This window comes from Budorcas taxicolor, chromosome 1, assembly GCF_023091745.1.
Source record: "Budorcas taxicolor isolate Tak-1 chromosome 1, Takin1.1, whole genome shotgun sequence".
Taxonomy (NCBI): Eukaryota; Metazoa; Chordata; class Mammalia; order Artiodactyla; family Bovidae; genus Budorcas; species Budorcas taxicolor.
Genome location: NC_068910.1, coordinates 25,234,471 through 25,251,048, shown reverse-complemented (window position 1 = coordinate 25,251,048; position 16,578 = coordinate 25,234,471). Strand labels below are relative to the sequence as shown.

The following is a 16,578-nucleotide window of genomic DNA, read 5'->3' as shown; positions in this document are numbered from 1 at the left end:
GTGGAATGGAATGTAAGCAGCTCCTTGACAAGAGCCACCAGGAACATTCTCTCAACACATCCACGCTGATTCTTTAAATGAATAACTACCAGCAGGATCATCGCCACATGGGGGTTATGCCAGGCCCTGCCCTCTCTCTCCCCCCTTCTTCTTCCTCCCCTTTCCACGCTCAGCTCGGGCTCAGAGGGCTGGCTGAAGAGCTGGGGTGTGCTTCTGAGCAGAGCTCAAGAGACTCTGAGATGAGCTCAAGCACGCACACAACACAGCCACAACAAGCTAACAAAGGCCCCCAGAAGGAAAGGCACTGAAGGAATGCTGCAGGAAAGGCTTTCCAAAGACAAACCCCCACTTGGGTTCTCATGAACTCACTTTCTCCCTTTGCATCCCACGCCCTGCCTCAACAGGGACTCTGATCAGCTCTCTCTCCTTGAGATTCGTAGAAGTCTCCTCGCCTCCATTCACACACCATGCCCACTTCCACACTGCTGCCGGAGGTTGCTCTTAAACCACCAACCCTGAGGTGCTCAAACCTTCAAAGGGTAACAGCCAATAACTCAGCATAGCAGCAGGGCCCTCCAGGATGATGTAGTCACATCTGTGAGCCATATGGAGCTTGAAAGCATCATCTAACAAGGGGTTTGCCTGAGTTCGAGAGCATTCCCTATACCAACCCACCTCACCGTCATCCTCTAAAATCAGCTCAAGGATGAGCTATTTTGAGGCCTTTCCTGACTCAACACCCATCCATCCACTCAAATTCACTTCCCCTAAAATACCTGGACCCCTTTACTGTACGTCCATGCTTCCATGTCCATCTGCATGTCTTCACTGCAAGCTGCTAAAAGAAGTATTTTACCCTTACTGCCAGAAACACATTAAGGCCTTCTTTGATGCCGAAGCTGAAACTCCAGTACTTTGGCCACCTCATGCGAAGAGTTGACTCATTGGAAAAGACTCTGACGCTGGGAGGGATTGGGGGCAGGAGAAGAAGGGGACGACAGAGGATGAGATGGCTGGATGGCATCACTGACTCGATGGACGTGAGTCTGAGTGAACTCCGGGAGTTGGTGATGGACAGGGAGGCCTGGCGTGCTGCGATTCATGGGGTCGCAGAGAATCGGACACAACTGAGTGACAGAACTGAACTGAAGGTCTAAATCCACACTGCAAGGTTGGGATAACAAAAGTGGTGGAGGAAACTAAGAGAAGCTGAACAAAAGCAGCTGAGATAAAAGGAAACGAAGAAGTCCAAATGAGGAAAGGATATCAAAAGGAAAAGCAATAGGAAGGTAGTTCTTTCTTATAAATCTGGAGACAATTCTTTCTATAATTCTTATCGTTTCGTGTTCTTAAGAAGGAATTACGGGACTTCCCTCGTGGCTCAGTGATAAAGCATCTGCCTGCTAATGCAGGACACAGGGGTTCAAGCCCTAGTGCAAGAAGATCCCATATGCTGTGGAGCAACTAAGCCCGTGTGCCACAACTAATGAACCTGGGCTCTAGAGCCCACGCCTGCAATAAGAAGATAGTGCACTGAAAAGCCCACATGCTGCAAGGAAGAGCAGCCCCCACGCTTCACACCTAGGGAAAAGCCCACCAGCACCAAAGAGCCAGCACAGCCAAATAAGTAAATGCACGTGCGTGCTAAGTAGCTTCAGTCACGTCCAGCTCTTTGCAACCCTATGGACTATAGCCCGCCAAGCCCCTCCACACGGGATTCTCCAAGCAAGAATACTGGAGTGGGTTACCATGCCCTCCTCCAAGGGATCTTCCCCACTGGGGGATTTAACCTGCGTCTCTCATGTCTCTTGCACTGGCAGGTAGGTTCTTCACTTGATCTTAGCCAGAAGGCCAAGAAGTGATTGGCGGGTAGGTTCTTTACCACTAGTGCCACTTGGGAAGCCCCATATATAAATAAATTTTTTTAAAAGGAGGAGGAGGAGGAATTATGAAGTCTGCCTTATGTACTTATGTTTCTAAAGTAGAAAAAGAGGTTTCCCAGCCCAGTGGAAAATGAACAGATAGAACAGGGCAAAAAGCGCCCTCGGCAGAGACATGTGCTCAGATACATCAATAAACAAAGTGCCCGAGAGAGTGTGGCTGGGTATCTAATAGTACGGCTGCAGCTTCTAATTGTCTAACAAACTTCCAGCACTGTCTGTATACTCCTGCCTTCAAGCATCTTAACACACACAAGCATTTTCACCTGCAGCATTCCTGCAAGCTTCCTCCTGACTTGATAGCAATCCTGCACTTCAGTGATGCCCATCTTATTTTCCACTCAGCTTATCGTCCATAATTTGATTACACAACTGCACAGGAGTCTAACAAACTGCTAACACAATTTCAAATGAGAGTGCATCTCTATTAATTTCTGGAAATTCAAAACCTTTCGTGATCATTTCAAAAGATGAAACATATTTCAAAATTTGTCAACCTTTCTCCTATTCTTTTTGCTCAGTGGTTCTTAGAAAAGGTCGGTAAACAGCATGAAAAGCACTTTAAAACATGCTATGAACAACATAATCAAAAATAGCTTAAATCCCCACTGAGGGAAAATATAAAATACTAAGTAACACATACACTGTGCTGTGTAGCCGGTAACACTCCTGACAACAATGCATCTAATCCTCTAAGCAGCCAATTTTGTGGTGAAGCTGAATAAAAATGATGTGCTTAACCCATATCTGACATTCAACAAACCCCTGGAATGACTGCTGTAGGTAGTAGCTCCACTGGCCTTGTCAGTTGCTACAGTAGCAAATTACAGCCTACACTACTTTCACTTTCTAGGCTCTTCAAGGCAGGACTGGCCTTGAAAATGCTGCATGCAATGCTCACTCTGACTTCAAAATCTCCAGGTGTGAATACACTGCCACCCTCAAAAACTAACCAGTTTAATAAACTAAGATTTTTCAGTAGGCCGAAAAATATGGAATTCTGAGGAAGACAAAAGGAACCACGCTCTTGATCAGTGTGCTCCACCTGTCGAGTATTCTTAGACACACGACTGCCAAGCAACTCAGAAAAATATTTATGACTGGGGTATATATCAAAATTTTTTATAATCCTTCATCAGTGGTGCTTAAATACCACTGAACTCCAGAACCATCTAGGAATCGTGCTGAAAATGCAGGAGTGTCACTTCCCAAAAACTTCATTTGTAAACTGATGCCCAGGCAACTGATTCTAAAGTCGGTGCTCCCTGGGCCATATTACTATGCAGAGAAGCACTGTTAGAGGTACTTCAGAAAACGGTATCACTGGGAATTCCCTGGCAGTCCAATAGTTAGGACTCTACGCTTTCACTGCAGAGGACCCAGGATCAATCCGTGGTCAGGGAACTAAGATCCCACATGCCACCTACTGTGGCCAGGAAAAAAAAAAGGAAAAAGAAAACATGGTATCACTGAGTTCCTAGCTTTCTCAATCCCAAGTCAGAATGGGACTGAAAAGAAAAATCTACCAGCATCCACACACATCACCCATGAGCACATTAAATCACAGGGGCTGCTTTTAACAGCAAAGAAATTTTAATGTTCTTTCATTTCTGGAAACAATATTGACTAAGGCCATAAGTACAATAAGACCCAGGAAAAGTCAAATTCTAAAGTTAAAAAAAAAAAAACCATTACCACTGCAATGTCATAGCATCTGTTACACTAAAGTAAACCCACCCCAAGCCTTCTGGTCTAATCACAGATTCTATTTACTTCTTACAGGGCTTTTTCTGTGTCTGATGAAAACCGAGCCATAACATAATTGAGACAGGGATTTAGAGATTTTGTACAGCAAACCTCCTAATAAAAATGGCACAAATGGGACTCTTCTTGCTGTTGTTACATATTAAATCTTATTTGATCGATTTTACTGTATTCCAAATTACAAACATAAGGTAGAAGGTTGTAATTATAGTTTTATTGATTTGTCATTAACTTTTAATCAGCCTGCTACTACAGGGAATGGTTATTACAGCAGCACTCGCTTGTTTCTAAGTTTCATACACTTATCATCACTACAACAAAGTAACTGGACACATTTAATGCCAACAAATACCCAGTATTGTTTGTAAGGCGTCTGTTTGCAACCGTAACTATCTTATATCAGCACAAACACCTTACAGAACAAGGACTGCACTAAACTGTATCTGATTTTCTCTAGGTCTCTTTATACCTTTCTGACCACTGACAGCTATACGTGTTTTTTTATATCCTATTCCTCTTTATTTTAACTATTTGTTTCTCCTAAATTCATCTGTTTCTTTCTCCTGTAGCGACCACACTTGGCTGAATCGGAAACCAAAAGTCGATGCTCTATGAAACAGAAGCAAATGACTAAAATAGAAAGGCAGCAGGCACATGTACTGGGAATGCTGACAGCCTTTAGGAAGTTTGTCAAGAAAGCTTAAAGATCACAGGAGCACAGGAAAAACATTTCACAAACTCCATAAATGGAATAAACTTTTTTTTAGCATACTAAACTGTAACTGAATTTCAAATCAAAGTCAACATCAAGCCATGTTTCACCAATGAAATCCTCAGTCTATACACCTGCTACTGATCAGTTCTCATCTTAAGGTTCTCCTGGCACCACAGACTATAAAAAGGCATCTGACACAAGGCTTGACTACCTTAAGGACCATGCAAACACTATGAGACACAATACAGATAAAACTAACCTAGAATTATTTATTTCCAGTCTGACAGATACTTATTTTCTAACTCTGAAGCCTACTTAATTCATCTCTTTTGCCCAACAGTTCACAGACAGAATATTACATTTAAAAGGTTCCAGTTTAAAAAAAAAAAAAAAAACACCATTTACAGATACTAACATATTAGAATACAATATTTTCTACAGGTCAAATATTGTATCATTAATATGACTGACCTAACAGCTCTCCTTTGCCCGATTTTATTTTAACGCTTTATATAATTTTGGTAAGTCTAAGAGAAATTTTATAAACTCAAAGTCTATCCTCCAACATGGCAAATCAAATTTCAAGCACAATGGTCCCATGTGAAATGAAAAAAAAAGCAGCCAAGTTCTTTTTAATGCCTACTCTCAGAACATACTACAAAATATAAGCCAAGTGTTAAATGTACAAGAATATATTTAAACTAAATCAAAGTAACAGGCAATTCTAAAACAGCGTCAACAGCAGTCAGAAGGACAGAATTTTTACAAGCTGAGAGACAATCAAACTCTCTCACACTGTTTGTTGTTCTTTAGTATATATACATGAAAATAACTGCATGCAATGGGTTCTAATGTCAGAACATGATCACAAAAACATAAGCCAAGGGTAATAAAAGATTTTTTAAATTAAATATAAATTGCTTTTAAATGGCAGACTAAACTAATTTTCAGGCAGAATTCAAGTCCTGGAGTCTTTACTTTGGGTAAGAGCAGGGGGAACGAAAATCCCCAGAAACTGTACACAAACTGTCCATAAGTGCAGCTTACTGGAGAGACAACCACAGGTTTCATTAGCTTCCTAAAGGTGTCTATAACTCATAAAAGAGCTACTACTTTATGCTCTTTGCTACGCCAAAAATTAACATATTGTTAGTCCTATCACACTTATAAGTTCAGTAAATTATTAATACAATTTTAAATCGAGTTGGCTTAGGTTCTACAAAATTATTTGTAAACCAATGTCAAAAGGAAGTTTTATATAAAACACTTCTGTGAATTTAATGTCTTTTGAGCTAACTTCTTTCAACCTTCTCTTTAAGGAGAGATGTTTATTAAAGGTTCCAAGTACACTTAAAAAAAATAATCTTTAGCAATTAGGTGCAGAACTCCATATACATCCATTAGACCATTCCTGTCACTGCATTCAAATCTTCTATGGTCTTCACAAGTTATGCCTGCCTGGTCCTAGAACTTTTATAAAGTAGATGTGACTATTACCAATGAAGGTAATAATTGTACTGATTTTTCATTATAATTCTGGCAATTTTTTGCTTTATATTTTGAGACTATGCTATTTAGTACAAGTTCAGGTTTATTACATTTCCCAAGAGAATTGTATCAGTATGCAACAGTTTCTTTTTTATTTGCTTTAAGTCTCTTTTTTGGGAGGGGGGCTAATATTAACATTACTATCCACTCTCAAGTAGCCTTTCTGAATCAGTGAGGGCTGACCAGAGGAGCAGAATCACTAAGAAAGGTAAGAATAAGGAGTTATCACAGGAATACGAACAGTAACTGTGAGAGCTAATTAGGCAGTTCATGTAGAACTGTTGCCTCTGCATGGAGAGTTGGGACAGAAATTTAGAAGACAGGCAATCAGGAAGGAAAGATGGGCATGAAATGGAGACAAGCAACGACAAACTGAATTTCACATTCTCCACCACCAATCTCGATGCTGTGGGTGTCCTATAGTACCAAGCAGCCTCCTTCACCAGAGCCCACACATCTGACTCAAAACTTAGAGAAGCTGAAGATCCAGTGGGAGGTGGAGCAGCTGGAGGCCTGGCTTGCTTCCTGAAGCCAAAAGATCATTGATGAGGTGTATGAACTGCAACTGCGTCTGACCCCACACCAACCTTCTGAGCGTGAACACAAATGCTGTGTCACTTTCGCCTTCAAAATGTTGCGCAGATTTCTCTTGTAGCCAGGCTAACCTGGAACCCTCCTGGAAAGGGAGTTCTAGGAAACAGTTTTTGCTCAATTATGCTGACAACAAAAAGCCACAATTAACATGGATATTTTCTATTTCTTTAATTTTATTCTTTCTATATAATTATGTTTGAGGTATGTCTCTTGTAAATAACATATCTGGATTCTTCTTTCGTATTATCTAGACTACCTTTCAGCTATCATGTTTAATCCTTACATTTATTGGGATTTAAGACTTTCTTAATTTAAAAAAGAACTATCTTTTGAAAATGAAATGAAGCAATATATATATATATATACTGAAGATAATTCATGCTTTGCATTTCTGAAGTATGTTATACACATAACTTATTACTTACCACTTCTCCAGCCGAGGCAGCCAACATATGTGTCACAGGCATCAAATATGAAGAAGAATCAGTGTTCAAAATCCATTTCACATATTCATAGGTGACAAAAAAGGCAGCAGCTGAAATTTAAAACAAACCAGTCTCTCACAAAGATTAAATATCTATGCAAACTGTGAATATGTTTCTCAAAAAAAATTACAACTCAGTTATTAACTTATGAGACAATAAAGATATAAATATTAAATATGAATAATATAAATATTTATAAATATATTGTTTATAAATATTTCAAATATAAGTAAAAGTAATAAAGATATAATAATAATATGTACTCTTTCCCTGACATCCCATCAACTCTTACAGATTTCACTGAGCCCATGTTACACACTTGACCTTTGACTCACAAAAATGCAGAAGACATGATCCCTGCTGCCATGAGAAACCCTAACAGCTAACCTAGCATTTACCAATTTGTACTGACAAGTCACTTAACACTTTTTAATAAGAGTTTTAGAAAAGGATATGAATATCCATGATCCAAAATATCTTTACATTTGATCATAAAATAATCAACTACACTAATTTACAGACAGGTTAAAACTGCAAACATATATCTCAATAAAACACCTATTCCATTATGCTTTATTGCTGGTTACTCAAAATAACCGTGGCTACTTTTAAGTACCTCAATTCACCTTTACTTCAAGAAAACAATCAACTAATTAAAACTGAAAATCAAAACCTCTAAAAAGCTACCCCATCATATGAACTAACCTTAGCAGCACAGGAACGCTTTTAGACTTGCCATGCACTGTTAATCAAAGATGTTTAGCAGTCACATAAAAGATTTGGCATGAAAGATAAATACATGGCAAAATCATCTTTCAAAGGTCATTTGAAAACGTCACAGCAAAGTCTGAAATACTCAGGAAAAGAGCTTGAGAGTGAAAAGCAGTTCTCCACCGTTAGTCAGTAAGCTTGTAACACTCACTCCTCAGCAGCTAACAAACAGCAGGCCAGAAGAGGCGGCACACTGTCCCTGGATGAGTAAGGCCCAAGCGGGCAGCTGTATTGGTTAACGCAGGACCTAATTCCCACCTGCGATTCTTACTTAGGCTGTCCTATTTTGGCCCACTCAGTAAATGGGCTAGAACAGGGGTGCCCAATCTCCGGGATCTAACACCTGATGATCTGAGGTGGAGATGATGTAATAATAATAATATGATGTAAGTACACAATAAATGGAATATGCTTGAATCATCCCAAAACCATACCCCCCACACACACCCCTGTCTGTAGTAAACTAAGTCTTCCATGAAACCGGTCCCTGGTGCCAAAAAGGTTGGGGACCACTGGGCTAGAATAGCACCAATCGAATTCAGTTCTAAGTTCCACCTACTAGACATCGCACCACCCACCTCCATCCCCGCCAACTGAAAACAAAGCAAAAAAACTGTGGTTCCTCCACATTCCTCCTGCATTCTCTTCTAAACATGCACTACGCATGGATCTTGACTACAGTTCTTTTCCTCTCGCAGCCCTCGGCCCCTACCGCCCCCTGCACAATACATCCTCAAAAAAACCTACAACCGCTGTATGTTAAAATGGCATATTGTATTCTGAAGAGAACTTGAACCAATAGCAAAAAATGTTTAAAGTGCCTCATAAAGAGTTTCAATTCACTAAAAATTTGCAGAAAAACAGCCATTTCTGGAATGGTGGCACTCTGACTTTTTATCCAGCCTCTCCTATTCAATGATGTTCTGTGGAGGGCAAAGTAAAGCAGTCCAAGAACACCCACTTGCTCAAACATATGAAAATTCAAAACCACGTTCTCTATGTAAACTCCTGCTCACAAGAATCTAAACCAGTCCTGTGAGCTTAAGGGAGGCCCATGTACCCTGAAGACCATCACTAATACTTCATCTACCAACAATCCCTACATAATATGTAAGAGAGAAAAATGATTTACAACAATGAAGGGGACAAGGTAAGGAGGCGTACCCAAAAGACAGGGACTTAGTAACATATTGATATTTCTTTGCAATTCCCTAGTTCACAGGTTCCCAAACCTGTCTGCATATTAAAATTACCAGGGGGTATATATTTTTTAAAAAATCCAAAGCCCAGGCCACACCTCAGACCAACTAAATTCCATACCTCTGAGAGTGGGTCACAGGCAGCAGTACTTTCTTAAAAAAAAAAAAAAACAAAAAACTCATTAGGTGATCAGGTGACTGAAACAGACAAATATAGGAACCAAGGCCCATCTCCCACTAACAGAGCTATATTTGGCATGGAGTGTGTGCTGAACAGTGACTTGCTATAATCGATTACTGAAAATTTAGCCATAAAAGAATTCAAAGTGAGTGAAAGTCGCTCAGTCATGTCCAACTCTTTGCAACCCATGGACTATATAGTCCATGGAATTCGTCAGGCCAGAACACTGGAGTGGGTAGCCTTTCCCTTCTCCAGGGAAAAGAATTCAAGGATAACCTCAAAACAGTTGGCTGTTCTAAGGATGGCTCAGGGAAAGGGAAGAAGGGATAAACTAAAGGACCAAAAAGATTTACACTACAAATCTTTATGTGAATACTGTGCTTTTTACAGATGGACATTTCAATGTCAAGTTAACAAGAAAGAATTTCTAATGAAATACACTGCAAAAAAGAAATCAAACCTTAGAATTTAAGAATCTTCTGTCATGCTGATGTTTGATAGAAATCAACACAATACTGTAAAGCAATTATCCTTCAAATATCCTTAAAAATCAATCAAAAATCAAAAAAAATAAATTTTATTTTTAATGGAGCCGTGGTTTTGTGAGTGTGTGTTTGCTGGTAGTGGTTTTCTGTTTGCTCAATCTGAGTGCAATCAAAGCATCAGTAAACAATTATCAAAATAAGCTTCTGAAAAAAGAATATACCAACAGGTGGGTTAAATAAAACAGGTCCACCTGCTCCACGAGACTCAAGGAGAGGTTACTGAGGTTAGCTTCACATCTCAATCACCTGGGAAGCTACTAACACTCCTGATACCCAGGCAAAGTCAAGACCAGTTAAACTTCTCACAGAGACACAGGCATCAGTATTTTGCAAAACTCCCCAAGAGATTTCAACATTCAGGCAAGGTTGAGAACAACTGCTCTAAGGCATCACAATCAACATTAGAGGAACACTGTAAGGATTCTGACTAGGAGTTCTACCAATGAAAACCCCTTTCAAAAGACTGCTCGTGGTTTTGTTTTGTTGTTGTTGTTTAGGATGGCATCTATAGCACTAGCTGAGTCAAAAATAATGGATTAATGAATAGAAAACAAATCCCAAGTATCAACTACATTAAACATAAGGAATTCTATCTAAGGTTGGACCACAAATATGTGGTCCAATATATTTTATTCTGAAAATAAATCCCATTAGCTTGGTTTTATATAAAGCAATGATAATATCAATATAATTGTTACCATTAGGAAAGGATCCAATAGCAGTAGAAGGAACTCCAGCATATACTCCATAAAAACCACCAGCCTTATAAAATCCTTGGGGGCTCTGCAGCCTGGTTTTAATGGTATCCAGAGGAAATAATATCAAGTCAACAGAGACACCTGCTACTCCGCCAGCCTTAAAAAGAAAAGTTACAAAAGAATAATAAGATGCCATTTGAGGGATAGGGATAAGAAGGTAGTTTTTAAAGCATATTTCTTTCAAACATGGTTTTAAACTTCACCAGACTACTTTGGTATAGTCAAAAGACCTCCTACCTAAATTTACAGATTTGTCCTGGGAAAATAACCATTATTGTGCTATAGTTTCAAACTGTAAATTTTATATTATTCAGTTTTAAACAAATGTTTAATGATTTAATAATTTTAAATTTAATTTTAAATTAGTGATTTCATAGGGTTCAAAAAAGTGAAACAAATAAACCTCAGAAAAGTAAAGAGTTCAAAGTCTCCTTCCTTATCCTGAAAAACTGAGGTAGCCACTTTTACTGGTTTCTTATTGTATACGTCCTAAGTTACTTTAGGTATACTGCTGCTGCTGCTGCTAAGTCGCTTCAGTCATGTCCGATCTGTGCAACCCCAGAGACGGCAGCCCACCAGGCTCCCCCGCCCCTGGGATTCTCCAGGCAAGAATACTGGAGTGGGTTGCCATTTCCTTCTCCAATGCATGAAAGTGAAAAGTGAAAGTGAAGTTGCTCAGTAATACAAGCAAATATGAATATGAGGAACTTCCCTGGACATCTAGTAGTTAGGACTGTGTGCTTCCACGGCAGGGGGCACAAGTTCCACCCCTGGTTGGGGAACTAAGATACCACATGCTGTGCAGCCAAAAAAATACATAAATAAAAAATAAGTAAATGGTAAATTTTTTAAAATATGAATATATATTTTATTTTACTTTTTTTAAAAGTAAAAGGTGGTTTGCAGCACTGTGTTTTTTTCATTTGACAGTTTATCTCAGTATTCTTTCCAAATCATACCAAGTGTTATATTTTTGGCCTTTTTAACTGAGTAGTGGATCTGCATTTAAAAAAAAAAATTTGTTTTGAAATTTCCATTCGAAATGGGTAATGTTGCCTGTGAATCTAGATCCACATTTTAAGAATCACGTATCTGAGGATTCTTGATATTTTCTCTACTTTTTGTATATTGGAAAATTCCTTGATAAATTTTAATTTAAGGGAATAAATGAAAAAAAAAATAGAACTAAATTCCTGGAGGGCATTAAACCTGACCCAAATGCATCATCTCCCAAGAGACACATGTTGCTTTAGGGAAGGTGCACTTTAAAATCTGATTGAAAACCAAATCTGCTCCTTGTGATTACACTAAAGCACAGGCAGAGTAGAGCATTTAAAAAACTGGTTACAGCTTAGTCCAAGCAAAAAGAAACTCCAAAAAACAGAAACTCAGAGACAGCAGAAGAGAAAGGTCAATACACAAGGCCTAAAGGTACCATTTACAGACATGAATCAACACCATTTTATAGCAAGTAAATGGAAGAATTATAAAGCAGCAATATGGTTCCTATATAGTAAACTTTAAACTGAACTGCTAACTTTCCTATCTTTTGGACTTTGAACTATGTGAATATATTACCTATTCAGAAAGTAAAAGCAGACATTAAAAAGTATATATTCCAAGACACAGAAAAAGAGGAATACACGCAGAGTTCAAAATCATCTGTTGTTTCCATCCTTTGGGATTACAGAGTGCTCAGGTGGAACAAGGGTTAGTACCTAGCACACACTTTCTGCTCTACTTGCCATGCACGATAAAACCACTGCAAGAGTTCACTGGAAAAATGAAATTACCTGGATGAGAAATGAAATAATCTCTGTTTTTCAATGAGCTAGCATAGATCAATTATTAAAAATTAGTGTACTACCTTGAAAGGCATGACAGAACCATGCAGGTCACTCTGCAAATGACCTAAAAAGTTGTCATGAAAAGAACACAGAGATGCGCCAGTAGAGTATCAACTGGGAGTAAAAAAAAAAAAAAAAGACAATGTGGAATATCTTTCTGGATATAAAGAAATCGTCTAAGCCACAGGGCAAAGGTCACAATTAGGAACGTTACCAACTTTCTCAATATTCTTCTCACTTATTCTTTAAGGGTTTTATAAATTCAATATGTAATATTTTGCCTGCCTCTTCATTTTCTCAAAACCCAAGGAAAACTAAAATTCTTGTGAGACTGTCTGATATGACTGATTTCTTTAAAAATATGCTGCACTTCATTCTAATTTTCTCTTTAATCTTAGGAAGGGGTTCACAAAGATGCTTGCTATCTACTGCTAAATTTTAATCAGTAACTTGATTACTCTTTTAATCTATTTGGCTACTTTGCATGCATTGATTCTCCAGCCCTTCTTTCATCAGAATTCTTATATACTGAGAGTAAATGATCAATTCAATCTACATATCTAGCAAATCATGAATCAAGAGCTACTAACTTGTTCTATGTATTTCAAACTTCTATAACTCAAGCATCAGATTTCAAACTTCTATAACTCAAGTATCACGTATCAAGCATCATGAGACTGGGGAAAAAAACAGCTAACAGGAATAAGAATACATATATATGCAGACACACAGCAACATGTTTAAGATTTTTTTTCAAACCTTAAATCTTAAGGAATGCTTATAATTTTACATCAAGTCAGCATCAATTGAATCTTAAGGAACTCTACCAATTTATTTTTCTTCAGCCTGAGAAATTGTTTTATTTATGATCACGTATCAAAAAGGTTACCAAAGGATTCAAGATTTATGATAGCTTACATAGAAAATCCTAAGTACTAGACAAAAATCCAAAAAGAACATAACACAGATAACCAGCAAGCCTTACCTCACCGTAACAACTTATTGAGATCATGATACCATATACAATAGATAACATATATACCACAACCTTAATTTAAAACTGTTACAGACAGCAAGAGTCTAATTGGTGCTTTGAGATTCCTCTGGGAGTTGAAGAAAATTAAGATTACATGCTATGAAGCCTTTATTTCTCCAAAGAAGGCTGACAAAAACAGGAAAAACAAAATCACAGCTACTCAACTACAGGACAAAAATCAAACCACCAGCCTAATTTAACCAAGCAAAATGATCACCGGCCCCTAGCCTAGACCACAACTAAGAACATGAAAAACATTAACATGGCTTCTCCGGAGAACATCCCTCCCTGACATTCTCGGTTTTCTCCACACTGAAGTGGCCACCAGTGACTCTAACCTCCTCAATGCAAAGCTGTGGCTTCCTATGAGACCTGCCTTCTTCCGCATCCTCCACCCACTCTCCCTGCAGCGCTTCTCGACCCTCTACACTAACGGCAGAGCTGTCTTTGTAAAACAGATATCCGCACTCTTCAAAGTTTCCAAAAGCCCTAAGGATGAAAAACAGAATCACAGGACAGCCTGCAAGCCTCTAGAAGTTCACCACCCACCCCCCCACTTCTCCACCCCCAACTCCATCATTAACGCTTTGCTAGGTACCTTCTTGCCACCTTGACCTTTTTCCTCTGAGTCATCTGATCTCGCCTGTTTCTAGGACTGTGTACATGATGCTCTCTAATCCCCCAAGTCTGCGTTTAGACCCTCTTGTTCTACACTGATTAGAATTCTAATTCTATAGTTGAGCATCTGACTATTTCTTCAAAGTCTGTGCGTGTCCCACGAGATTGTAAGATCCATACCTGTTTTGTTCACCAATATGTTCCCAGCACCAGTACACAGCAGGCAACAGTAGGCACTTAACAACTATTAGAAGAATACAGGAATTAATGACTGTAACAAAAGGTTACTAACCATGTTGGGGGGGGGGGGTCACTGTGTTTTATTTTTTGAGGCCACGCAGCATGCAGGATCTTAGTTCTCCAAGATGATTCTCTCTCAGTAATACCTCAATTCACTTCTTTCATAGCACCTTATGGTTAATGCTTTGGTTTGTTTGCCATCAAATCTCCAAGGGCAATCACAGTACCAGTAGGCAGAATATATGGCAGAGAAACTGCACATGAAATGAATTCAGACGGATCAAAACTTTCCTTGAAACTTCTACCAATCAATCCTAATTTTACTCTCTGTAACTACACTTTAAAAAGTATACATATGCACCATTATTTAATAAATCCTAAATAAATGTTAAAACCATGTTTCTTTCCTTAACTGACACCTGCTTTCAGCAACTGCTACTGTTGTTGACTTAAGGGACAGTCTTAAAGAGCAATAAGGGGCACGAAATCCCACGTTGCACTGCCTGGAATCTGAGCTCAGACAGTAACACACATGAAACGTATCTCACTTGTGTGACTTCGGACAAATTATCTAACATACCACTCCTCAGTTCCCTCACTGGGAGAACTAGGATAATACTTCAATTGTCTGTCAGAATTAAACCAGACGCTGTACCTAAAAAGCTTACCCTACTTCCCCACAGAGCAATGCTCTCACAAGTGCTACTGCTATCTCACCAGCTGTACAGGAAAACACCTTCAAAAGTGGTAAAGCCTCTCTCTGCTTCTCTAAAACCTAGCTTCCACAGATTTCAACAAATCTGGATTTAAAACCAACGTTCCACACGTCTGAGTAAGATCCCCCTTCCACATCTCTCCATAGCACGCTGAAAGTAACCCTCATGTCCTTTAGGCTGACAATCATTTCCCTCTTCAGCCTCCACCACCAGACCAGGTCTATCTTGTTCACCACGTTATCTCCTACACCTGCAGAAAACATTCCGTAACTGAATGAAGAAAGCCCTCTGGGTCTCCATTTCTCAGGAAAGCTTTTGTAAATTTATTTGTCTGTTTTCTGCCTCTGCCCACTCTCCCACAATGAAAAAAACAGGCAATCTGTCTGGTTCACCACTGTATCTAGTAACCCCTACTGGACTTGTTTTCAAAATATTTATTGAAGGACTTTGGGGGGGGGGGGGTTGTTTTTTTAAGACACGTTGATTCTTCTTTCCTATTATACACCACTGACTGCATAGCACGGCTATTTGGGCTCATCAGTACACACCTAAAGCCTAGAAAAATACTCAGACGCAGAATAGCCGACTAATTATGTATTGAATGAACGGATACATTATTTTCCGAGAATAAAAAAGATACAGCAAAACGAAACTACAATGTTGGCCAACAGGTCTGGAAGCGACTTGAGCGTCCTTGTGAATATTTCAGTAACTGCCAAGTTCTCCAAAGTGTGGTTACAGTATATAATTAAAGCTTTTCTTTTTCCTTTAGATAAACCGCGGTGCGGAGGACGAGTCAAGTATCCCACCGCTAACACACTCCTGTCCCTTTCTGGCATACAGGTAGCAAATTTAGGGGCTTGACACAAGCCCTGGCGCGGCCCAGGACCCCCGCGCTTCCTCCCGGACCTGGTGACCGGTGACCCAGGGACGATTCACCGCGCAAAACCGGAAGGAGGTGCTAAGACAGAGAAGACACCGCGGACTCCGGTGCAGGACTCCGGCACTCCTAACGCCCTGTACTCACCACCAGCGAGGCTGTGAACCCAGGCCGGTCCATGGCCCCATAGACTGGATCAGGATTGTAATTCAGACCGGAGGCGAGTCATCGGCGCCTGACACTGGGCGCCGCCATCTTGGAAGCCGCCGGCACTTCCGCGGCCACGTGAGGTTGAACCACAACAATTACACGTGCAAACGGGGAAGCGGCGCCAGGAGAAGAGCTGGGATGGAGGGGCGGAGTCTGGAAAGGGAGATCTAGTCAAGTCTCGCGACTCTTCTCTGCCTCCAAGTCCGACAGCTTCTCAGTAGGCTAGATGGAGGAACTCTCGCGAGCAAATGAGCCTAGATTAAGAACCTGGCGCAGCAAGCCCCCACCCCCGTGAGCGCCGGGCGAAGCCCAAGCGTTAACCCAAAGGAGGCGTGGCTATAGTGGAAGGCGTGGCCATGGGGCTGCTGGACTAGTTTCTGGGGAGGATTGTGGCTTCCAGTTAATTCTTTTTGCTTTATCGTTTGGCTTCATCTGTAGAAATTTTGTCTGACGTTTCCATAAAACAGACTCATCATTAGAAAATTACTAACTATAGAAAAGCACTTCAAAAGTTTCCTTCTTGGGATTTCC

At 39.9% G+C, this 16,578-nt stretch overlaps 1 protein-coding gene across 4 annotated transcripts in view; it reads right to left on the bottom strand.

Moving 5' to 3' along the window:
* The window catches only part of SLC25A26 (solute carrier family 25 member 26), a 142,061-nt gene extending 125,803 nt beyond the window's left edge, over nucleotides 1-16,258 (bottom strand). The window contains exons 1-3 of one of the 4 annotated variants that reach the window (XM_052640382.1): nucleotides 15,985-16,258; nucleotides 10,441-10,597; nucleotides 6,987-7,096 (exon numbers count right to left, since the gene is read on the bottom strand). In XM_052640382.1, the coding sequence (XP_052496342.1) occupies nucleotides 6,987-7,096; nucleotides 10,441-10,597; nucleotides 15,985-16,017 (300 nt within the window). In that variant the 5' untranslated portion in view covers nucleotides 16,018-16,258. The remainder of the gene's footprint in view (nucleotides 1-6,986; nucleotides 7,097-10,440; nucleotides 10,598-15,984) is intronic. The other 3 variants (XM_052640390.1, XM_052640398.1, XM_052640407.1) reach the window with 3 other exon arrangements.
* Nucleotides 16,259-16,578: the final 320 nt, after the last annotated feature.